At 41.9% G+C, this 26,510-nt stretch overlaps 1 protein-coding gene across 2 annotated transcripts in view; it reads right to left on the bottom strand.

Moving 5' to 3' along the window:
• OSBPL11 (oxysterol binding protein like 11) overlaps positions 1-26,000 on the bottom strand; it is a 294,199-nt gene extending 268,199 nt beyond the window's left edge. Inside the window, exon 1 of one of the 2 annotated variants that reach the window (XM_078682428.1) lies at positions 25,605-26,000. In XM_078682428.1, the coding sequence (XP_078538554.1) occupies positions 25,605-25,744 (140 nt within the window). In that variant the 5' untranslated portion in view covers positions 25,745-26,000. The remainder of the gene's footprint in view (positions 1-25,604) is intronic. The other variant, XM_078682429.1, reaches the window with a different exon arrangement.
• Positions 26,001-26,510: the final 510 nt, after the last annotated feature.

Here is a 26,510-nt window from a genome sequence, read left to right as displayed (position 1 = left end):
AAAAATCATATAAGAAAAGGGATATCTTTTGAAACTGATTTTTTAATTTGAAAGAAACTGGGCTCTTCTAGGAAAAAATGCCTAACCGCATTTACATTTCAAAATCAACAAAAGAAGAACCTGACTTTAAATCAGCTAAAGACTGTGTGACTGCATTGTTGTTGTGTGCAATGTGGATGGGTATTTAATATAGCCAGGCTTGCTTTACATAGCTGCAAATCCCCATGTCCTAAAAGACCAAAACAAAAATATTCTGCCTATGTTCTGCCAAATAAAAAGGCAACAGCAGCATTATTTCTAGATTAGTTCCACAAGGGTTTCATTTCAGAGATCAAGAGGAACCTTGATGAGAAAGGATTTGACTTTAAAGTGTTGCTGATCATAGATAATGTTCCTATCCATACGGAGGCACTCTGACTTGCACATAAGGACGCTGACGTCACATTACTTCTCCCCCCCCCTACCACCTCCATCCTCCAACCCCTTAGCCAAGGTGTGATTCACAGTTTCAAGGCCAGTTACAGAAGCATTCTACCAAACGGATACATAGGGAGACAGATGCTGAATGGAATCTAAATAAGTGTTGGAAGCCCTTGAACATAGCTGATTACATCACTTGTATTAAGCAGGCAATGGATAAAGTCAAGCATGAAATAGTCAATGCATGATGGAAACATCTACAGAAAGAACGAATGAATGGTTTTAAGGGTTTCTTTATTATTGACCAGGTAGCAAAAATGATTTTTCCGGTGAGAAGGACATAAAAAAAAAAACCTTGCCACTAGTGATGCACTTTGCTGAATGTCAATAAGGAGTGTTTATAGAGGTAAAATATCATGAGAAACAAAAAGCAGTATGATTTTTTTGAATCTAAATGGCTGCAAAGAATAAAGTAAACTAGATCTATGAATTTCTATAAAGAGAAAAACAGTTTACATGTAGCACCTACTATAAGGGAGGTGATGGCTTAGTCGACATCCTCAAGGAAGAAATTGAAGAATTAACTCAGGTTCAAAGAGAACACTAACAAAGAGTTAAAGGAACTCACAAAATAGTCTAAGGAAGACAAAGAAGATAATGACAAACAGGAAGAGCGGAATCCTCATAAATGTGGGTAAATGTGCAGAGCAGCAAAACACTTGAATGATTTAATTTCTGAATATGATGCCTCTAAGGAACAAAGCCTCAGAATCACACGTAGCATTAAAGATGATTTTAGACAGTACCAAGAAATGTTTAAACAGCTCAACCATAACAATTGCAGATCAGGTTTAAAAAACAACAACAAAAAAAATCAGTAGAAAACAAGTCTACTCAATCAACTTCATACTCTCATTGTTTATTATTCTCAAATGTTTACAGTTCTTATGTAATTAAAAATGCGTAAAATGTTTTTTGTATATATTTTTTATTGATATTTTTGTATATATTTTTTATTATACATAGTATACACACCAGGCCTCTGTGTGGGGTCTAACTTTCCCTTTCTCCTTTCAATAGTTCCCTCTCCTAAATCCCACTCAACACCACACAGACCTTCAATTACGTCATTCACATTCGGCATTCCAGTCACCTGGGCAGACATACAGGGAATGTGGGCACACAGAAACAGCATACTACAATTACTCAATGCATTATACATTTTATATGAACATATTACTTCAATACACATAGAACAATTACACATGTACTGTAGTTTATGAGAGATTTAAAAGATTTTCAAGGGTAATTTTGACCACAAGCAATTTTTGCTTGACGTGCTAATTTAGAACCTAAGCCCCGTCCATGTAGGCTGTACCTCCACTGTAATTTGGGTCCAGTCCGAGTTCAACTTTGAATCATCATGACTTTTTGAAGCGCATATTGTGTGTTCCGTGCGGAATATCTTACCTAGCAGTCCACGAGGAATTGGGGGTCCCTATCCAAGTGATGTTCTTGCGCTGCGCCCTCTGGTGTTTTGGTTGAGGTGCTGGTTAAACAAAGAGTTAACGCTTAACCATTTAATTTTAAGAGAGTGTTTGTCCCTCGATAATGCATCTTGAATTCCCTGGCTTAACTACATTGAAACCAGCCTGGAAGGGCTAGAGCTCGCTGATCAATTTTGTAATCCTGAATCCATTGTTAAGAAGGATGTGGAATTAATTAGTGTAGCCTTCTTAACCTCAAGGAAATTGGACAGGGAGGCGCAGGAGATGCTGAAACCCAGTGTTTGTAAGTTTTTAATGTTCAAAGCAATTCCGACAACGGAACCTTATCTAATGGGGTTTCTATCAATACACAAGAGGTTCTTATTAACTAGGTTTCGGATAAACCTTTTTCATCTCTTGCTAGCCAGGCCTAAGGTATACAGTAGTGGTCAAGTGCTAGCTCCCTCTGGCTGCGACAGACAGTCTCCACAGGATTTGCCGCATTTTATGTTTTTATGTAAGTTCTATGAAACCCCTCAAAGGTATTTTTTGGTTCCCATTTTAAAAAGAATGAATTTTATTCAGGCACGTCCTGCATTAATGTATCTGCAATTGCTGAAAGAGGACTGTATTAATTTTATAGTGGGGTTTTTAAAAGCTCCCGTGAAATCCAGGGCCTGCATGGATGTTCAAACAATGGATGATCTATGTAGGATCTATTAGGGCTACCATACGCCAATAAGTAAGTTATGGTTTCCGGGCACATTGCACTTTTAAGGTTCTGCTCAAATGGGGAGGTTGGATATTGGGTTTTATCCAAAAATTGTGTATAGGGTCTAATTTTTGTAATCATTTTTTTTGCAACTATTATTGTTTTTATGTACCTGTAACCTTTGTAACTTTTATGGTTTTCCGACGTGAAACAGAATAAAGTTTATTTGAATTCGAATCATCACCGTCTACGCAGACGCTGCATATATGGCGATCACTCAATTGGCCCATTGCCCTCTGTTCGAGCTTGTGCACATCATCCGAGTAAAAGATAGCAAAATTAGTAATTTGTAATTTGATACTTGTATAGCGCACTACTCACCCGCAAGGGTCTCAAGGCGCTTGTACGAATACCGCTGTGGAACCCATCCTGGCTTTCCCTGTGAGGTGTCCACTCCTGGGCACCCCCAAGGTGGAGGCCAGGCATCCTTAGCGTTGTGGGGGCCGTTGTGGAGATTAAGCAAGCTATTGCCCAGAGTTGCAGAGTGGGACTTCATGATTGGAATAGGCACCGAGACGAGAATTATCAAGTCTGTGGAATTTTGAGCCCAAGACCCGCCGAGGCGGGGAATTGAACCCTGGTCCCGGGCTAGACCTCTGCATCAGGGTCTGCCGCTCTAACCATTGAGCCACACTTCTCCTGCCTGTTTTTGGTTAATTCTGGGGGATTTGTGCCAGAAATGTATAAGAAGCTAAGAAAGATGCATACTAAATATGGAGCTAAAACGCATGTTTGGTGACCTTTGGTATAATAACAGATCTTATTTACAAAAATTCCCTAGCACATGTCAATATCAAGTTGATAACAAAAGCAACTACAGTAACAAAGTAAATCACAACGACCATATGTCCACACAACACAAAGCATGTTTCTTAGAATCTTTTGTCTTTAATTCTCATGTTGATTCTTCTCATCATGTCAAATACTGTGACTGGTCGGTAGCCCAAAGATGCTGGGTGTCGCGTAACTAGTTAGCATGGAGGAGATTCGTTCGTTATCGGAATTTATCAGACAAATCGCTCCACCAACTAGGAACGGCCATGAACCACCACCCACAGAATCGAGAAAGAGATATCAATCTGTCAATCCTTTCCGTGTCTGAGCCAGGTGAGGTTTCCCACGGGAACCCTAACTAGTTACGCTTCCCCCAGCGGTTTTAGGCTACCGACCAGTCCCAGTATTTGACATGATGAGAAGAATCAACATGAGAATTAAAGACAAAAGATTCTAAGAAACATGCTTTGTGTTGTGTGGACATATGGTCGTTGTGATTTACTTTGCTACTGTGGTTCCTTTTGTTATCAACTTGATATTGACGTGTGCTAAGGAATTTTTGTAATAACTTAGTTGCAGCCTAGGCCACAGTATTCAGGAGAGGTGGGTGGTTCTCTCCTCCCTGTACAGACCCTCCAGGATTTCGCGATTTGCAGCGAAATCGTCACTTTTGTAAAAATGCCGTGATTTTTACAAAAGTGCCCGCGAAATCGGCACTTTTGTAGAAATCGCTGCATTTTCACAAAAGCTAATCCATGCCGCTATATCCTGGGGGGTCTGCACAGTGATCCTGACTTGATCGGTAAAAAAGCCCAGAACTTTCCACAAGGTCTACAGTGCTAAGAAGCAACATTAGTATCAGAAATGCGCTATTAGATTGCTGATAGCATTTGAATATTGTTTTAAGGGATACAATTGTACTTCTCTTAGGGTTCAGCAGAGGATATGTTAAGCTGTGTATGATTTTGAGGTAAACCCCGAATTTTAATCTTCTTATGGGGGATCAGGGAACCCACCAGCCAGGACCCTTTTGCAGTTAAGTTCTTCTTAGACCCTCCTTAACGTTCTTCTTTTGGGGCTCAAATAAGGCCTTCTTGGAACTTTCTTTTGGGAGTAAAGAAAAGGCTGCATTTGTGTGTGAATAGAAACTGTTTGGGATACATTTTTTTTTTAAGTTTCAAGATCTCGCCGTGTAAACAGGACACCGTGCTTCCAGTCCTCGAGGAGAGGGTCTTCGTTCATTCTAACTGACAGAGTCGAAATAACTCAAATGAAAAGAATGACTAGTAAAATAACTCTCCAGGACTTGGCACGTGTTCTGCTGACCTGAGTCTTTTAAATATACTCATTATCTTTAGCAGCTGGGAGCCCTACATGAGAACTAACTTCATGTTATGGGGGAGAGGATGTAGCAATCTACAGATGAAAGAAACTGCAAGGCTCGGAGACAAATGGCTTGTGATAGCACTTTTAAGCACATTTGGGACATTCTGCAAATGGCAAAGTTTTCAGATGAATGTATAGTGTTGACCAATAACAACCGAGCGCATGTGTGCAGTGTCACTTTAAATAAATGTGGAAAAATACTAGCTGTAGCGTCGTATTTTGCTTGTGGCAAAAATAAATGTGGATAAATACAGAAAAAATGTCCAAAAAATAAATATGGACATATACAGACGGAAATGGCAAAAAAAAAAAAATACCATGAAACCGGGAGCCCTAATTATCTATACTACTATTATAAAGAGAGAACTTGCACCTTTTGGCCAGGTAAACTCGGGAACCACAGCGCCAATCTACACACCCGATACATCTATGAAAATGGCAGGGTGTGTAGATGGACATAGGCAATATAAATTTTAAAAAAAGTAAATTAAAAAAAATTACGTTTGTAAACAAAGTAGTCCCCTGAAAGTAGCGCCGGCCGGGACCTAGCGCTGGCCGCGACGCGACGTGCGTGATGACGACGACGGAGGAGGGCGGTGCAGTGACGAGCGGCTGTGCAGTGAGGAGCGGCGGCACAGGTAAGGAAAGGGAAAGTGAGACTGTGTGATGCAGGGGGAGGCAAGAAGGAGGCAGCAGTAAATGAAGATATCGGAGCGCGAGTGAGTCGGGGCGGGAGGGGGGCGCGAGTGAGTCGGGGCGGGAGGGGGGCGCGAGTGAGTCGGGGAGGGAGGGAGTCGGTGCGGGAGGGGGTCGGGGCGGGAGCGGGTGTACTGCCCCCAGCCCCTTTCTGCCCCAGGCAACGCTGGGGCGGGCTGCTAGTGAGTAAAATAAAGTGCTGCTAAATTTCCATATTTGTGCCGCTAAATTTCCATGTTTGTGCCGCTAAATTTACGAATCCATGCCGCTATATCCTGGGGGGTCTGCCTGTAGCACCGTATTACATTTTTCCAGGAAAGTAGAAATTAGTGAATATTTCCAGTGGCGCCTTCCCTATGACCAATACCACTAGTCTCCTGTGATTAATAACAGATCTTAAATTTGCTACTGTATGTTGTTTGCAGAGAAGACAAGAGCCACGTATCAGTGTACAGTTCTGAAATTAGGTTATCAAAGGTTTCTGGAAACATCTCGATTCAACATTTTTGTCATTGATAAAGTTCAATCTATAACGTCAAGGGACTTAATTAAATCCCCAAACACACAATGAAGTAAGGGAAAGCAATCATCATTTTTTGTGACCGCTGGCCAAAAAGGCTACCGTCAGAAAGCGAAGAACGGACTTTCTTTACACTGTCGGTGTCACAGGAAAGATCTTATTAGTTGTAACTCAATATATTAGTTTTGCAAGAACTTTAGCAGACGGACTAGTGCTAAATAAAAAGCATTATTGCTTCGTTCAGTAATCGCTACTTTTTAGGGCTCGACTACCAGTGAGTGCAAGCTAGCGCTGTGCGAAAGACATTTTGTAAACTTACAGCCAGCCCACTGCTTAACATTTAGTAGCTTTATTGCCTCTCTCTTTTGCTTACTTATATTTTTGATAGCTTACCTTCCTCGTCCTGCGTTTGACCCTTCCTTGGAGTATAGCTTCTTTAGAATCCTTTTGGTTGGCTGACTTGAATAATTCCACTGCACAAATTTAAGCAATTATTTTTCAGCTTTTCATTTGTCAGTTAATGAGAGTGTATAAGTTTTCTAGCTCTCTCCCTCATGTGCTGCTTCTCCCCCTCAAACATCCACCCCACCACCGCCTGCGTGGTGTTGCTCCCCATCCCGCCCACCTTGTCTAGAAAAGCAAAGAACAGGAATATTTTTACAGAGGAAAAGGTTTAGAGAGGACTTTAAGGGTTGTTTCTGTTTTATGTTCTCAATTCCACACCGAGCATGAAAGCACATGAATTTGGCACACAAAGGCTTGTTTGGCGCTGGGGGAACGGCTGTACACTGAACTTACTCAACAGACATCTGAGGTGTACATGGCATGAAACTTCTCCTAGAGGTCCATGAATCTGCACCCATGGCTCCTGCATAACAACAAAGGACTGAATACATGAAAAGTAAATTAGGTCTTAGCAACAGTTTTCCTTCACATTCTGATACTTCCTTATTCTTGTCAATTCTGTTCAGAGTATGAACTGAAAACAAATTCAATGTAAAGTTTTGAGATAGAATAAGATATGTATTTGCTTTTCCTCCATTATTTTGCATTGTGTTTTGCTTTTACTTTTTAAACAATACTTTACAGACAAACATTAGCGCAGTCAACAGCTTGGCACTTGCATCAAAAAGGTGAGAGCTATCGGCTTTGTCAATCTTTGTTTTGTATTGGAGCAATTGTTGCTCCTCACCAAATGATTATGTTTTCTATGAAACGTCGCAGGCATCTGTTGCTTTGTTTATGAGGGCAGGCTCAGATGTTCTAAATTGTGAGTTCATATTATGGGCTTCATATTTAGAAATTTTCAGTCAACTGTTTCCGATTTGCCTCCATTGTTATTTAGAGTGCCAGTGTCTCCAGAGAATGACAACATGTTCATGGCCCAGTTCTGTACTTTTCATCTTATTACTTCTTATCTTCCTCATTCATCCTTCGTAATAAACTTCGATATCCAAGTACAGATTTTATCTGACTAACCAAGTCAAAACCAAAAACCATACTGCCCTTTTGTAAAAAAAACAAGATTGTAGGGTGAAACGAAATGAGCCTTTATTGTTATTAGAACATTGGAATGTTGGGAGATTCATGTAAAACAATGGAGTACTCCGGGCTTCTAATGGCCGGTAGGTGCCCGGAGCTCCAACATTCCAATTTTGTCCTTCACTGCTGTGGTTGTGAACAAAGGCGTCACAGAGCCCGAGGAGATGTAATTCCCTCGGGCTCCATGGAGGCCTTTGTTTTCTTTGCCAGAACATTCTTCCCTCTAGTGGCGTCATGTTCTAATAGCCTCATAGCCCTCCGTAGCCTTGAGCTCGGTCCTTTTAAAGATGGAGCTGGCCTTTAAGGGCCACTATAGCCCACTACGGCGGGCTATAAGGATATAGTATCTTGCCCACAGACAGCTTCTCTCAACTGAACCAAAGAGTCCTGAGGTTTCAAAGAAAACATTCTGAATGAAAAAACATCACAAGTATGTCACACCCTTTGAATATGGCTTCCGATGTAACCAGATATCTCCCTTAACCTAGAAAAGGAGCTTCCTGTGATGACACGAAAATGACAATGAAAACCAGGACTGAGTGTAATGAAGATTACCAGTAACTAACCAGGCCATTACCTTCTCATCCATCTTCCTTGTCCCAATCCTTGCTAAATAATGTACACCCAAGCAGAAGGTATTCAGTGAAAATAAATCTAAGTAGGCAACAACGCTTTTCAAGAAAAACTTCACAACATGCGATTTATTTAACTAGAATCAGTGCTCATAATTGAATCCAAAACATGCGTCAACGCTCTAATTAAAACTAGAGGGTTGAGGCGTTGGATCGGGATTGTCTAAGTTTTCATAAGACTAGGTCCGAAACCAATAAATGAAACCTCCACAAGACAAGAATCCAAGCCAAAACCATAAGAGGTTTTTCAAAATTAGGAACATTACAGAGGGCAAAAAGTAGCCAAATTATAGAAAATCAGCAATTATAAGTCAATATAAAAAAATGCAAGAGAATTAACAAAAGCCAGAATCAAAGTATAGTTTGGTAAGAGGAACAACATCTAGTCTGCCTCCAAAGCAAGTGCAAAAGGTCCAAGTATAAAGGGAATGACAAACTAGTGCAGAGTCTGCTCAGTTAAAAAGGCAGAGAAAGTCGTAGTATAAATCAACAAACAGGCTGACAGAGGCTGTACAGTTAGGAAGGCAAGAAAGTCTGGCATTGTATAGGGTTTTAGGAAAAGAAACCACACACTCAGTGTGTAACGACATAATAAAGGTTGCATTACTAAAGATACTTTCACATAAACCAATCATCATTCAAATACACAAGATACATCAAATAAGATACATCTAGCAAACACCAACTTCGCTGCACATTAATAAAGAGATAAATATATGAAAAGAAGAGGACATTTATATAATACAGAAATACAGAAGACCGTTCAACTAATGAAGGGTCCTTGAATGTTAAAAAGATGAACATCCTAAACACAGCTTTCACATGAGGAAGGCGCATTAATACAATTTATTAATGAAGTAAACACCACCACGAACAAGGCTTCTATTTTTTTGATTTTCAGAAATGGAAAAGCACGCAGAGAAGCACATGCATGCGGAGAATGCTTGCTTGCGTAAAATAAAAGTGCACTTTGTTTTTGCAAATGTGAAATTATGTTAACGAAGGCTGGTCATGGACTACTCAGGTTAACTTAAACACAACTAAATTTAGCATTCTTTTCTTACTGTTCAAAGCGTTCTCACACAATGATCCAAAACTGGATGAACCTCCTCCTCCTTACCCCATTTTAAGTAAACAGAGGGTCAATACGATGAGAGGCCAGCTATGTAGGACCATTACAAATGAGTAACTGAACGTCCTTTGGATGGTGCCCAAAATGCTTAAACTGACCTTGTTGATCTTCCTTGTATCTTTCTTTACTTCTCATAGGAAATTATCATTGTCTGCTTTAAATATCTAAATATCTACTTACGCTGCAGACGACACTTGCATGCCTGTCCCTGATCGGCTAAAAGTAACCAACAAAAAAAAAAACAACTTTCCTAAATAAACCATCCTAAACAAGAATATAGAAAGAGGGCTATGCACTATAACTGAACGCAGATTTTCTTCTGCTGGAGAAGAGGAAAAATTATGGAGAATACAAAATCCTAAGTGCAATGTAAAGAAGAATGAAATCAGAACTATGGCGCAGCACTCCCTTGTCTCAAAATAAATATCCAGAAAGGTTAGCAGCTCAAAAGAGCACCCATCTCTCCAATTATTCTCCCCAAAGTTAAACCCAAGAAATGTTATACAAGAGGAACCCAATGTCTACTGAAGTTAGATAGAGGCTAAAATGGTGTGGGCGGCAAAACCTGAATAACCAGTGGGTAAACCCAAGGATTGACCTGGACAATGATTAACTGGTTTACAAAAAAAGAAACTTCTCAACAACATAGCAGCTAGGACAGAAATGGACTCTATCAGAGGTCCTCTAAAGGCTCATTTTGCTACCCACTGAGAACATAAAGTAGGGACATGCCAGATCGAACAAAAATCCATCTCTCAAAAAAAAAAACTGTTGCTGGATTCAAACTCTTAGATGTACACCATTTCTCAAAATTCTGCAATGGTAAGAATACCATAAGATGCTACCTCTGAGAACCATCCTAAAGCTTACATATTCACCCTCTCCTGTGCCATATCCCTAAAGAAGGAATGCAACCAGATGGCATAATGTGGGGAGCAGGGCATTCTCCCAGTATGAAAAAGATCAATTCAAAAAGTTTGGAACCTCTGAAAAATGCAGAAGAGCCAACCAAACCGCCTGAAGCTCCCTCCAGTTGAAGGAGTGGCAGGCAAGCTTGGACTGGAGACCAGAACCCCATGACCAGGTGTGACCCGAACCAAGCTCCCCAACCCGTCTCGCTGGCATCGGAAGTGATGACCATTGGATCCATCTGAAACAGTGATCCCCTTCTCCGGGTTGACATGACTTAGCCACCATCCCAGCTCTTGACGAATGACTTCAGTCATGGGAACCATCTAAGTCAGATCTTGAGATTGCGGATTCCAATGAGCTAAGAGAAAACACATCAGGATATTTAAATGCCACCTTGCAAAAGCAACCACAAACAGAGAAGCAGCCAAATCCCCTTGAACCCTCATCCAGAAGGAAAGAGGAGGATGTGACATTAACTGCAAGATATCGGACTGAAGAGTTAACACTTTCCCCTCAGCAGTCCAGAAACGTGCTCCAATGAATGTCCGATCCTGGGAAGGTACAAGATTGGACTTTTCCCAATTGATCAGAAACCCAGGATCCAGTAATAACTGCAGAACCATCTGAACATGAGTCTCTGTTTGCCAAAAGCATGAAGCTACCACAATCCAATCGTACAGATAAGGCAGAACTGCTATTCCTCAGAGATGAAGAAGGTCAAACAAGGGTGGCAGCACCTTAGTAAACACTTGAAGAGCCGATTTCAGTCCAAATGGAAGCAACTGGAACTGTGTTGATCCCCTACTGCAAATCAGAGTAACGTCTGAATATTCTTGTGCAACAGGACATGCAGGTATGCATTCTGTAAGTCTATAGTTGCGATGAAATCCCCTGCAGCAACCCGCAGATTCAGCAGTTGAGGGGACAGCATCCTGAAATTAATGGTCTTGACCCATCCATGGAGTTTCTTCAAGTCCAGCACTAGTAGATAATCCCTTGAAGGTTTCTAGGCTAGAAACAGGATAGAATATACCCCTTGCCCTCCCCTCAAGGAGGAGCCGAGACAATTGCCCTTTTGAAAAGTAATGTTGAGAAACTGTCAAGAGAGCCTTACTTTTTCCCTGCCTCCGAGGGACGTGTGTACGGATGCAATCCAAGTCTGGAGGCCAAGAACTTCATTCTATACAATAACCGTTCTGCACAGCGATCACTACACAGAGATCTGAAATGGCACTCGCCCAGAGCTGGGAAAAGTGCATAATCCAACCACCCACAGCATAGTCAGGACCATCGGTTTGAAGATCCAGCTTTGGTAGGAAAAGCCGACCTTTCCCCTTCCTCGGTTGGTATTTCCTCTCTTTTGACACATAGAATTTTGATTCCTCCTTACTATCCAATGCGTTCTTACTACAGGAACCATAAGATTTAGAAGCAGAGGATTTAAAGGACCAAGCATGCTTCTTATTTTTAATGGGCCTTTTTAATTATTTCATCCAGTTGGTCACCAAACCCTTCAAACGGCAACTTAGAAAAGCACTCTTGTCAGCGAAATCAGCTTTCCAATTCCGCAACCATAAAGGCCTCTGAGCTATGATCGCAGCACTGGATGCCACTGATGCCGCTTTAATCACATCTGCTGAAATATTGGACAACAGCTTCGCCTCGAGCTCCATGCTCAAACAAGTGATCAGAAATGTCCAAGCCCTCCTGGGGTGTATAAGAAAAAATCTCAAAATCCTTGACCAAAGACTGAGAAGTCAGGGCTGCATAAAATGCTGCTCTCAAGGCCAAATTAGCAGCTGCAAAAGATTTCTTCAAGCCCCTATCAATCTTCCGGTCTACTTTAACACACGGGGAGCAGTTTTCCGCACTCAAGGAAGACCACCCAACAAGCAGAGCCAGGATAGTATCCACCTTCAACAAATGTGGAAAATCCCACCCCACCAAATACAGACTCCTTAATCAGAGGGTGAAGAGGGAAAGCCACCCCAGCAGGATTGGAATACTGGTGAAACATCTCTCCCTGCCCAGGAACTGCAGATGGCTCCAAACCAAGAATCGCTCTTATGTGATCCAATACAAGAGACAACTTCCCACGGGAAATATACTTCCCATGAGCAGCCTTAGTCATAGGTGAAGGGATCAGATCCCGAGTAATAATCTCCAGGCTTGTACAAATGCTTTCATTTAGACTTTTTCTTATCTGTCAACACCTTCGCAACTGCATCATCGATCATAGCCTGCATCTCCATGGCAGAAAGTAAGCGAGCGCCACCATGGTACTGGATAGCAGGCTCAACCTCCTGGTCACTCTCCGAATCAGACTCAATCCGTCTTCTCTGCACAGTTGCATTCCATGGTCACCAACAAATGATACTCAAAACCCAGCACCCTGATAGCTTTAATATTGTCTAAGCCCTGATTTGGTCACTGAAAACCAATCAGAAAACCACAGAGGAAAACCAACAACAAAAGAGAACCTGAACAGGTCATTGGTCAGGAAACAACAGATCAAAGTAGTACAGCACAGGTACACATATTATAAAAAAAATCTTGTCCACCCATTAGTGACTAATTTGTCAGTAGTAAGGAGCACCACATCCCAACAGGCTGTCACACACTTCATCCTCCGAGAGGCACAGTACACCCATAATCATGCACAATGGAAAGGCTGAAAGCCAGCGACCCCATGCTGCCTCTGCGCCCATCCTGTCAGAGCGATAGGAAGAGCACAGCTCTGAAGTGACCAGACAACCACAGGGATTTCAGCAGTCCAATGATTCCTCCGTATTCAGGCTTCCCAGCTCAACTGTTTCCCAAAATTATTTTTCTCATATTGAACCAGAGTCCCGCTCTGTCGTGTACAGACCGAACTTTGAAGAAACGGTGCCACTTCCACAGCCTCCGCCATAACAAAATCACTCTCAGCACAAGGAATGAGGTAGTGCAGAAACCCTTAATTTACGATACATGCTGTGTGAAATACCGCCAAAAAAGATGGGCCGGTACGATCACACCCACTAAATCAACACTTGCTGGAGCGAGCGCGCCACACTCACCCTTCAGTGAGTGAAGACATAAAATAACAGGAGATGTGAACATTTTATATGGGATGGGGGTGTGTCTACGTGGCACAGGGGCTCACTGTGTAATGGAAATAAGCGAGACGAACTATGAGGTATTTGATATTTGCCAAAGCAGAACAGCATCTGTGTACAAACAAAAATAATTAAACTGCTGTAGCATTGTGGTGTATATGTGCATCACCAAGCATGCATGCATTATGATGAGGTGGCCATTATCTTTTTTTAACAGTGAATTTACCTTTCGAGAGTTGTGACCACAATCATCAATTAAATAAATATGGTATTCAATTAAAATACAGACCCTTCTCCTTACCACAGTCTCAAACCACTAATCGAAGTGGCACTTTACAGGGGTCTGATTCATCACTTGCCACTGTCGATTGACTGGCACGCAAAAAAAGCCTAAGCCATTTATTGCCCATAAAACACCACTCCCAAAATGCACAAAAGATGGCCATCCAAGACCACACACAGACTAACTGGTACTCTCGAAGGGGGCTTACCAATATTATGTGAGGCAACCGTATAACCGTGGTCAAACCGCGTCATGGATGGGACCTACCCTTCATGTCTATCGGCAGGAGGTCTGGCATCAAAGTTTAGTATACTATCATGGTATGTAGTCAGAGTGAGGCCCAGGTGGCACCTGAACACTGGGTTCAATACATAGAGCAATAGGAGGTATGTATTTTGCTGGAAACCTGGTCCACTACCCCAGTTTTTATTCCTGGGTATGTGACCTTTTGTCACCCAGCACTTACTAAAAAATAGGGTCGGCCTGCCGGGGTGCTGTTGATCTGGGTCAAAATTGAGCTCCATTGTACTATACGTGAAATTAAGACCAACAACCCAGATATTTTAGCTACCTCTATTAGGGGCAGGAACCGTGCAAGATTATATTTTTTTAATGTCTATACACGAGGCACCAAGGCTGGCTGTAGGTCATCTACCATCCAAATGCTAGAAGACTGTCTTGAGGGGAGGGAGTCCGTAGCACCATTAATAATAGCAGGAGACTTTAACGTCACCTATGAACCCTTAGACGTAGAGGACATAACTGACAGCAGGCAGCACAACGAGTTTTGGCATGTCCCCATTTAATTTCCCACCCATTAAAAACCAAAAAGAACAATTGATGGACAGAATGCAGAACAATGTCATACATTCACCCCAGTACAGACATCTGGGCCAAAACCCATCGTTATTTTGCTCACCATGCCGGTCCAGTTTGGACCCAGCCATATGCAACTCAGTCTTGACCCTGCGCCCAATGGGAACAGTCCAGCCCGCACTGCAAAGCCAGGTCCTCCCTGGACTGGAAACAAGCATCCTAGGACCGGTTTCGGGCTTTCAGCCCTCATCAGCCAGGATAGCTTGATTCCAGTGGCATGGAGAGCACGGTACTCACGTCTGAGCATACCCGTCCCACTCAGGGTGACAAATACAAAAAGAACAATTGATGGACAGAATGCAGAACAATGTCATACATTCACCCCAGTACAGAGATCTGGGCCTAAATCCATCATTTTTTGCTCACCATGCCATTCCAGTTTGGACCCAGCCATATGCAAATCATTCTTGAGCCTGCGCCCAATGGGAACAGTCCAGCCCGAACTGCCAGGCCAGGTCCTCCCTGGACTGGAAACTGCCTAAGTTGGCAGGGAATGCCCAGACGTGGGTCCCTTGCTCACTTTGCCACTGGATTCAAGCTAGCCTGGCTGATGAAGACTGATTAGCCAGAAACCGGTCCCAGGATGCTTGTTTCCGGTCCAGGGAAGACATGGCTTGGCAGTTCGGGCTAGACCGTTCCCATGAGGCACAAGGTCATACTGATTTGCATATGGCCATGTCTGAACTGGGGTGGTGGAGTGAGCTAAAGAATCATGATGGATTAAACCCAGAGCAGTTGACTGGGGGTGAGTGTTTGATTTGCTCCAACGCTCCGTCCAACATCCCCTTTGGTGTCGCTTTGTTCGCCCTAAGTTGGCAGAGTATGCCCAGACGTGAGTACCTTGCTCACTTTGCTACTGGATTCAAGCTAGCCTGGCTGATGATGGCTAATTAGTCAGAAACCGGTCCCAGGATGCTTGTTTCCGGTCCAGGGAAGACATGGCTTGGCAGTTCGGGCTGGACCGTTCCCATGAGGCACAAGGTCAGACTGATTTGCACATGGCCATGTCTGAACTGGGGTGGTGGAGTGAGCTAAAGATTCATTATGGATTAAACCCAGATCAGTTGACTGTGGGTGAGTGTTTGATTTGCTCCAATGCTCGGTCCATCATCCCCTGTGGTATCACCCATTAAAAAACAAGCCAATAGGCACAGCCAATAGGTCTTGCTTTTGGGACCTTATAAGTGTTTAGCCATGCAACAGTTTATGTTGTTGCACCAAGGATATTATGCTGCATAACTAAATACTTATAAGTCCCAAAAGTGAGACCTATTGACTATGCCAATGCTTGTTTGAATTAGTTGGGAATCGTGATGGGCCGCGATTGTATGTGTAAATTATGTAAATCAATGTCCCTAATCTATTGACAGACTGTGGGCCCAAATCAGAAAAAAAATGTGAAAATGGACTGGCATTTTACGAATTTGCATGGGTACGGATCCACAAACTCTTCCAAAGGCATGCCTGCTTTTTGGGTTTTCTGTAATTTCCAACATTGTGGAGGCAATTCTGCGCCATGATTGTAAGTAGTGTACATATATGCCCATCGGTAAATCTCTACAGGTGTACGCTAGCACTTTTTCTTATAAACGTCCCTGCTGCCCAGAGTGCTAGGATTTTTAAGTTCCTTTTCATCCCTGGCTGGAATATTATTTACTCCCACCATTCACATAAGTAAATCTTAGACCATTTTCACGATAATAATGGGACTGAAATATGTTAGTGACTACCCACTAACTCAGCATTTTGTGGGTGTGCACTTTACACCCCTAGAGGAGGATTTACTCACTCTGCACTCTTCTAATCCAACACCTGTTGTACGTCACTTGGTGGCTGCTGATTGTCGGATGGTGCCAGAAGCAAAGACTGAAAGAATTAATGAACTCTCTCTCTTTGTGGCTTCTGCTTCTCTGATGGTGTCAGAAGCAAAGACCGAATTAATTAATGAACCATCACTTTTAGTGGCTGTTGCTTTTCTGAGCGGCTGCTGCTTTCAATTGTGTCAGAAGCGAAGACGAATGAATCAATGAAGGCACCTGTAATGCACCGCAGCACAGACTGAATTGCTTCTGGGCGCTTCCACGCCGAGGAAGCGGCAGGTTAGTAAGGTGCATTTTCATTGTCCTTCTGAAGCCAGTTAACTGGCTTGGTGCAGAGACCGTGTATGCGGCACGTGACACACTCGGGGATCCCTGCCTGCGAGGTGTATCTTGGAGCAATGACTAGACCTCATCTGGCACAAGGAATGTTTGTAGAAAGGCTATTACACAACAAATATAAACAACGGCAACGAGGTGTGGAGTCATGGATGAGCGGTACTACAACCTGAGCGAGGATCAGAAGGCGAAGTACTCACCTATGATGAAGAAACACAAGTGTGAGACAATGGGAGAAGGCGGTTGTTGTGGGGGGAGACGAGCTTATGGAGGAAACAGGTATCCTTTAGGAAGGGGTTTCAGTCTAGTTGGGAAATGAGTGGAGGATCTGAGCGACCAGTCGCGGGACGGCAAAAGTGAAAGCAGGGGTCCGAGTGGTGCGGCAATAGCTAAAGTAATCGCGCTCCAGATGGCGCCTCGGGCGCTGAAAGCAGGCGGTAACGCGCGCGTGAACGTAAGCACTATGCCAGCCAAAGAAGCTTGAGGTAGCACTTTCTAAAGCCCCTACTAAATGTCTCTCCGAGCAGCACATGTGCTGGCTCAGGCGAGACCTAAAAATGGACATGCACAGCACTGCAGCTCCACGCACTAACCCTTGAATATGGGCTTAGGGCAGTAAACGGACGTACTAAGTCTGACAGGATGGGGGCAAATACATACTATAGAACAGCTAACATGAGTCAGATTTACTATATCCTACTAGACGTTAAATTTGTGGTCGGGGGTGACCGATATGGTGGTTGGAACTACTATCGACAGTGACCACAATCCCCTTGAGCTCACCAGGTCTCCACTTTGGGACACAACCCCCACTGTTTCAAGTATTCCCTTATAACTAGGGAGATCTGCCTCTCCAATGATAATAGGTGAGTCAAATGGGATCAAGTCGCAACTGATGTAGCGAAATAAATATGCACAAAAGCGAGTTGAAGTCAAAGGAGTGGCCTGATAGCAAATTTCAGCTTCCGGGCCATTCATGAACAGACAACCAAATTCAATTTACACGAAGAGAAAAACAAAAAGGTGAAAGAAAAAAGGGAGGGGAGCAATCAAGGGGCATGCCATCACCACTAAGTGGTAGGAGGAACACAAGGAGCCTTGGGCACCGAGGCAGGGATTGGAAATTTTTAAAAAAGCAGAAATAGTCAGGAGGAAAAGGAGGGGGAAGCAATAAACAAGTGGGTGGCTAGACAGCAACACAGAGTCAGCAGCAGGCGTATATTTGAGGGGAGAGCTGACAGGGGGACGAGAACAAGTCAACTTGTACACTCCCATGGACAGCCGATAGGAAAAAAACATTTCTTGAATGTAAGCACTGGGAGGATGAAAGTCATCCAATAAAAAGAATGATACAGAGCTATGCTACATGGAGTTTCCCTCCCACAGGGGGAAAGAAAAATTAAATAAGAAGCAACTATTGGTAAGCAATGAGCTGATCTAAAGTCCACAGTAAGAATTGCTATTATCCACATTAGATGTTCACAACAGACAGATAAAGACTGTTTTAGATAAGACCTAAAATGTGGTAGTAATAGAGAATATTTAAACATGGAATCCAGAACATGCATTAAAGCTTGGACTGTTGCTGTTCCCCAAAACCTCTTTTAAATTTTAAACAAAATTCAGCGGTAAAACGTAACCATGTAAACAATTCAAAGTCCACCGTGGATTTTTGTAAACTATTCCTAACTAAGTAGTTCAGTATAATTCTCAGCTTGAGGTTCAAGAAGGAGAGAGCACATGCCACAGAAGAACTGACATGTAACCCTCGTTGATTAAGCTTGCTAATTAAGTAATGGCAAGGAACAAGCTGGTGGATGTTCCATACACCTACTAGCAACCCAAAATAGCATTTGCTGGAGTTGGGTCAATTAAAGTAAAGTGTTTAAAACAGACACTCAAAAGCAGAAATCTGTGTTCTACAATTCGAGAGAGAAAAAAGGACTAGCAACATGAAACTCCGAAACTGGTTTGCACAAGTATAATAAAGGCAATAATAGGTCATCTGGTATAATCCACTGGATACTGGATGTAGAGGCACGTTTTTGGAGATGTAATGTTGTCCTCCACTGCTCAAAGGTGAGTCTGATTCATTTCAGGAGATTAGCCGTAAAACTAACATTTCCACCAAACATGAAACCCCAATCTCTACAGAAAATGGCAGGCAGAGTATCCACAAACTGCTTTACTTTGGAGTGTTTCCACTTTGCTAACAAGAGATTACAAGTCCTGGTGATCAGACCTGAAGATTCTAGCATGACATTATATCAAGCAACTACAAATGACAAACTGACTTGAGACCCTCTTTGTGACAACCACTGTTTGTTTCGATGCCTACCAGATACGAATATAATTATTAAAATCCGGGAGATCATTTGTGTGGAGTTTCCAGTCACAATAGCTCTGTTCTAATCACTGCATTAGCTTACTTTTGTCCCCAGTATATACTAACTTATTGGTCCAAATTAGGGGCTAAGAAGTGTAATTTAGCATGGACCGGATAGAATCATGTTTTTAAACTTTTCATGATGTAGCATTTTACTGTGTTTTTTTTTGTTTTTTTTTAATTTTGCACTGTGTGAAACACCTGAGCTAAAGCCACAATAGTCAAGTTAAAAAATATGCTATAAAGTGTATTAATTATAATAAGGTGAAGACCAGCTTAAACCAGTGTTTAACAATTGGCTTTCCGAGAGCCACAACATCAACAACCATGAAATGTCATTAGCATCTAAATCAGACCCTACCGGCCCCTTCACTCAAATGTCTCCTGAAACCTTCCAATTTAAAATGTATGTAATTTTCGACCACCTCTTTCTATGTTGAAAATGTCCACTCATTAAGTCTAGGTGTGAATATGCTGAAGAATAGCCCACGCAGAGTTGCTTATTATTGATCTAACAGATCAATCCACTGTAATTTTCAGACTGTCAGTCACGCAACTAGTTACGTATGACTCATATATGATAATTACAATCCATCTGCATTCCACCCACTGAACTGGAAGAGCAATAGAACCTTTCACTTTGATTAACAAAACACATAGTTGTAAACTGTGAGTGCATGCTCTTTTGTCTATCCAGCAACTGTAGTTATGACGCACTGAGGAGTAACAAACAAATTTGTGTTTTAAGTACCAGAAATGACTTAACAGGCACGCTTAAAACAGACTACACATTTAATATTGACTTGATTGTGCTTCACGAGACTGCTGCTTTCTATTTACTATTGCTCTTTCTATTTGTTTGATATGAAGACTATACTCCTTCGGATTAGTTCTTTGTTTGATGTGGTTTGTAATGAGACGTCTCTATTCAACATGTTGGTGCATGCTGGCTTTCGCCAGGTTAAATCACTATCTTGCTCAACTATATGCCTGGTTGTAATGTCTGAAATATTCAATAAAAACACTTCAACAAAACAACAAAAAACACGACTACACATTTGCACAATCATCCAATAAGAAAAGGTCTACATTGATATGAAAATCATTGGTTTAAAAAAAGATTAATCTTGCCTGTAGCCCAGCAGTCTATTGGAACAAGATTAAAGTGCTTAAGCTCTACAGAAGCTCTTCAAATGAATAATGATCTGATTAATGTTATGCCTGTTTGAGGCTTAAACTGCAGGTAATTATCCTGTTCTGATCCTGCTTTGCTTTCTAACTTCAACCACCACCCTTGGCAAAAGCTCGAATCCAGCTAATTTTGGGGAATAAAGCAGTACAAACAAAAAGGACTTTACCTCTAATTCTAGTTGCATTCCTTATTTAAATATTCGTTGTCATCCAACCTAAACTTCTGTGATTTTCTCAACTTACTGATGAGCATGATGTTGGTCAAGCCTCAAATGCAGCCACGGTTCACAACTGGCAAAGTGAGTATGCTTCAAAATATGGTGCCACTGTCCGTCCCAATGTTGGTAAACCATTAGAAATGGAATCCTCCACTGAGCAATACTTTGTAAACCTTAGACAATGGACTGAATAGTTATTTGCTAAGGCAAACGTCAAGGAAAAATCCATTCAATGGTGGGTGTTTGCAAAGAAATATGGAGAAACGGTTCACTGTAATCAAAAAGTTTTTTATTTGGAGTTTCTATAACACATTCATGCGACCAATGGATGCTACAGAGTGCTGAGACTAAAAGAGTAATAGTGCTAAAGGGGAGTGAGAGGGGCTAATGATAAGTGAGAGTCAGGAGCAAAGGGGAGGGGCTGACATTTCATTTAGCAAGTGAGAAACCAGAAACTGCTAGAGCGAAGGAGTTCTGAGGAGTGAATGGAAAGCTTTTAAGGTCCCAGCAAAACTACAAGAAGATAAACCCATAGCCTTTAAAAAAAATGCAGTGCTGTATTTTTAGAAAGGACGCATTCTGAAGGGCAGATAGGAAATATGATTGGAATGCTTTGGATACAATGAAAATGATTCAAGACAGCAAGCTATTGTGGCAGACTGATGTTGGCATATGCCGTCAACGACAGGGATGATGGGAAGAAATATGCAAGATCTTGTTCAGCTCACTGTATAGTACCTGTACGAGTAGCACTTGGGCTATTTGTTGAATAAATGAACTACGCTGTTAATAGGGACGTTTTAATTAATGATATTCAAACATGGACGTTGATTCAATGACAAAGTAATAATGACAGAACTAGGTTAACACCCTGTTCCGCAACGGCCTCCTATTCACTTCATAACGGCTAAGAGAATAGCATGGGGTGGAAACTACAGAAAGTAAGCATGGCTCCTAACGGAGCATTTCCATTCTGTTCTTATCGCTTCTCCCTTGATCGCTGAGATCAAAAATGTAAGCAAGGGTAGCGACAGTGGCATGAAATGGGAAGCAAGCAGTAACAGGTGCTACCCCAATTGAAGTCTTTGATTTCATAAAGAGAGTATATCGTGAGACAAGATGTAAGAATTAGAGTAGGGAAAATGGGTAAATTCTAAGGAGAAAACTTGAAAAGGTAACTAAAGAAATAATGATTCCTGAAGGACATAGCATGTAGAGGGATTAGGACAAGAACAAGCAGGGGTTGAAAAGTACATGCCAACAGATAAACAACTCGAATAAAGTGTAATGCTAGGAATAGATTTAAATACCAAAGCTAGTAAGTAGCACTGGACATGAGAGATAAGAAGGAGTTGCAGAGAAAAGCCAGGCGCAAAGTGTGAGGTGACTAATGAAGCTGAACAAGAAACCCAATACCGAATGGGGAAATACTTTTGAAGATAATGGACAATAGAGTGGCGAGGTAAAGGAACGAGAATAGTAGTCCAGGTGGAAAATATAGTCTGGATGACCTGCTTCAAAATAGAAACTGATTAATACATAAATTCACCCGATGTTATAATGCTGCTGTGGTCTAACCTGGCATGTGAGCACAGAAATGAGGAGTTACTCTGCAACTCCGAAATAAAATTAGAAATATGGAAAGGGGCAGATGGGGGTGTCGGTAAAAGGAGAGGCAGCACTGCAAAACAGCATAAAATGCCTCTTTCAAGCAAGCAGATTAAGGCAGATCCCATCCTAGTCTAGAAGTTTTAGGTTGTGTGTGTTACTTCTGAATATACAGACGAAATCGAGGAGTAAGGCTCAGCTACTCTGGAAAAGTTAAATCACTGGGACTCATATTGCTGAGAGACAATAGTCTTACTTTCAATGTAGAGTTGGAAAACTCTAAAGGAGACTATATATGTACGCATACATACACACACACACATACATACATACTAAGGGTGCATGGTTGACAATTAGAGAAGCAGAGGCCAGAACCATGGAAACCACAACCTTGTAGAGGAAAGGGAGTCAAAGAAGTCCCTTGATAAGAGACTAAGCACTATTGATCACTGTGAAGCACATTCCACGATCTGTGCTGAAAATATCCAGTGATGGCAAATAACTGAGCGAACCACAATCTCAAAAGGAAGCTAAAAACGTTAAGTAAAACCAAAAGAATACACTCTAGAAAGGCACATGATTGAAGTGAAGATAATACAGAAGAAGTAGGAGAACTGTCATTTGATACAGGAATGTTAAAAATACCTCTGGTGGAGAGTAGGCATTTATCTTCTATTAATGATGCTCTCTCTGGGATTTTATGGAACAAAGCCAGCAGTGTAATAGGATAAATAAATACACTGCGAAGGGAGAGAGCTACTGATTCACATTGTCCATTTCACTTTGTTAGGGTAACAATAAATGGGACGCGGTATCACTCATCTGACAGCACCTGTGCGCTACACCTTTGGCATGGATTTACATGTGCTGCCAGACGGCCCAAAATATGACTCTGTTGCAGGTAATTGTGGTGTCTGGTAAGGGTGAGGAACAACTGTTATGAGAAATCTAGTAAGGAAGGGATAGTCTGTACTGGCTGCTATGGAGCAGAATTGAGAGATGGGGAAGAACTTTAAAGGGTAGCAGTGCATGGGGATCAACTGTGCCTGCAGTCATGCAAGGCATACTAGAGGAGAAATAAAGTGGAGCATGTGTAAGGGAAACTCTGTACCTTTATTGCCAACTTATACGCCCGAGACTGGATATAGAGCACTGGAGTTCTAAAAATTGGAAGACTGGATTGTATATAAGGATGATAGGCATTTTACTTGTGGGTCCTAAAAGGTATGGGATCAGAGGATGGTATGTTTTATAAGTTCACCCATCTATCCTCAGAAGCATGCCAATGAGGTATGTATGCACTATACTCGATATGCAGTTTTACCCCATATTTCTAAAGCATAGGGTACCTAGATGGAAGACTACATTGACATTAGGGTACATGGAAATGCCTCCACCGTCACACTTTCTGATCATGTATATGGTAAAATGCTACGACAAGTTAATATTCAGTAAACGTGTACTGCCGGCCCTTACGCATAGAATGGCATGGTAAGAGAGAATGAAAATTAAGGAAGGTATCCAGAAAACGTCTGAGATCAGGCCTCGAAAAATCAACTCGCCTACTCGCAATTGCGAGTGAGATTTTATCAGGTCGAGCTATTTTTAGCACTTACTCGTCCTTGCTGGCGAGTAAACTTAAAAAAAATATATCTCTTTATTAGCAAAAGAATAAGCTTCAGAAACAAAGCAGATCAAGACACTGGTGAATAACCTTAAGCTGGAAAAAATAGGTGTTCTGCTCATTCAGAAAGTGAATGAGTAATTAAGACGCCTTTAAATCTTGTTTTTGTCTAGACAAATTTGTTGACTGCTTCAGTCAGCGGTCAAATGTCAGATTGACTTACTACTAATTCTTGCCCATCTGTTTCTGGAAAATGGTTTTTATTTTTCTTTCAGTTATTAGAGTTAATGGTTTTTGTCAAGTGAGCTGACAAGAATTGTAAAATGAAAGGATGTAAAATTTTATTTTTTTTCTCCAACAACATTTAAACTGCTAGTAAATGAATGGTACATGTATTTCAAAATATAACAGGAATTATGAAATGTCTTTGTTTGTAATTCAGAAGTGTGATGCAAACACAGATTTAAATAGGAGCAAAGTAAATCAGAATACTTTACTTTGGTGATGTGCAAATGACCACTATTTGCAGGCACTTTATTTCCGAACATTGTACACTAAATAGTTTTAAAACCACATGTCAGTGACAAATTCTGTGTCCAGTTCATTGTAAAATCTGCCCATTGCAAATGAGTGTTCAGCTACTTTATGCTTTAGTTATATATTTAAGAAAAGTGATAGTTTTTAAGCATGATTTGAGAAACATTTCTGCCCCGCCCTGATGACATGAAGTTAATGAACAAAGAGGCAAGTCAGCAGTCATGTGTATTCTTTGTGGCTAGATTTGTCTTATATATAGAACTAATGTTTATTTTATTAAATCAAACAACAGTTTTCTGTACAGCAGACAAACTGAACTTGTGTATTTGAAGGTGCTCTCATATGTGATCAAGAAGAAAATGTTATTTCAGTTAATTAAAATACTTGCCCAGGATCACATCATTTGAAACCAGTTTATGGGTCAAGATCATTATAATTAGGTCGAGTAGATTATTTAAGTCACTAGACCTGCAGGTCTAGTAACATTTTTAGGATTGTTCGAGGCCTGGAGATATCATGAAAATAAGAATGGTATCCAGAAAATGTAGGATTATCATAGCTTGTAGAGGCTACTATATTAAGCCAGCATTCACCACGTGTACTGCTAGCTACTGAGAGTAGTACTGTGACAGGATACTAGATACAGTACGTGTGCTGACACAGCTGCCAAATCACCACTTTTACACTTAACGCTTATACAAACCGATTGCACGTTGCATATTTGTGAAAAGAAAATACAACTATTAGAAGTCGAAGTTCTGCTAGTTTAGCCTATCAATTTGGCTAACTGACAATCACTTGCCATACAATGTGTAACTAAGAACTTTAGATGTGCATCTATGTCATGCACACAAGGGAATGGACAAAGTTTCTGGCAAAGGAGTCCGCTGATTCTTCTAAAGTAAAGGGATTACATTCAATTACTTGCTGACGGTACCAGGCGTGGTAGCATGTCTTCATCCTCTGAAAAAAGTACAGTGATCGAATGCTGCACATAGAGGGCATAGGGTAGACCTGTGTGCCAGCATTTGCGAAATGTACCGTAATTTTATTCTAACTTTACTGGCTGCCTCTGTGAGAGTTCATCTCCTTAGGTCTTATGAACCGCGCATGTTTGTCTGGCCATTAGGATGAAAGCTATGCCAGAATGATGTCTGGGCAAAACATCACACGTTCAGCTCTTGGTACTGCGCGCTAAGCCTGGGAGTCGATGGACTGCAGCTCTTTGTCAGGGGTGTAAAAAATGTGATAGGTATACTTGAGGCTGTGTACATTAAACGTTTCTTTTTTTGCATTTGGAGGATGACTAACTACAATACAGTGTGACAGTTCGCAGAAGGAGGGGTAAATGTACCTGTACTGCCAGCCTTTTCCGCCGCTACAGCCAGTACCCCCTGGCCCTCGAGGCCCGGGGGCGCTCTTGTTCGGCAGCCCCAGAACCTCCAGCTTGTTCTCGGTGTCGCAGACCCTGACCGGGGTGGTCTCCCCCTGCATGGCGACTCCGTGGACGCTGACCACACTGCAGCCCCCACCCCCGGGAGCTACAGCCTCCCGTGGTCCGCTCCCTGCGGTCTCCTCCTCGTCCTCTTCATTCCCAGGGCCTCCACAGTACAGCAGCTCAGAGAAGGGTCCCAGAGGTAGGATATTGCCTCCTTTCCAAAGTCCGCCCCGGCTTGGCGAACCCTACACCCGCCTCCCAGGGAGACACAGGGAAAGCAGGAGGCGGGACAAGTAATGACACCTCAGCCACTACGCTTCCGGGGCCCTGCAGAACAGACGCTGGGATACCCTTCTGAAGTCAAAATAGCGCCATTTTGGTTAAGGAGCAATACATGAACAATAGAACCAAAAAATACTAGAACGTCACGGTTCAACGGGAAGATCAGAAACTAAACTTGAAAAACACCTTCTTTAAGAGTAAACTAATGAAAATCGAAGAAAACGCATACTGTAATGGAAGATACGAATGCGACAAAGTGAGCGTACGCATTTCTTGATATTATTTTGTATCTATCCTAAATCAATCTCCTAGATTTGTAAACAAATATATACGATTTAAAATGAATATAGTACAAACCTAATACGTATGATGACAAACATCTATTGTTATTCATATGTTAAAAGTCCCAGGAACGTCATGCGGTCTCCATTTAAAGATGGCCGCTTTTTTGTTATTCACGCAGGAACATTTACTGACAATCTTCCTAAAAAACAGTCAGAAGGCGACCGCCTGCAGTGCGCAAAGGACCGCTCACTCCGA

The sequence above is a fragment of the Lissotriton helveticus genome, chromosome 3_1 (genome assembly GCF_964261635.1).
Source record: "Lissotriton helveticus chromosome 3_1, aLisHel1.1, whole genome shotgun sequence".
In the NCBI taxonomy this organism is placed as follows: domain Eukaryota; kingdom Metazoa; phylum Chordata; class Amphibia; order Caudata; family Salamandridae; genus Lissotriton; species Lissotriton helveticus.
The sequence above is the reverse complement of the archived record's forward strand: the minus strand, read 5'-3'. Positions and strand labels throughout refer to the sequence as shown.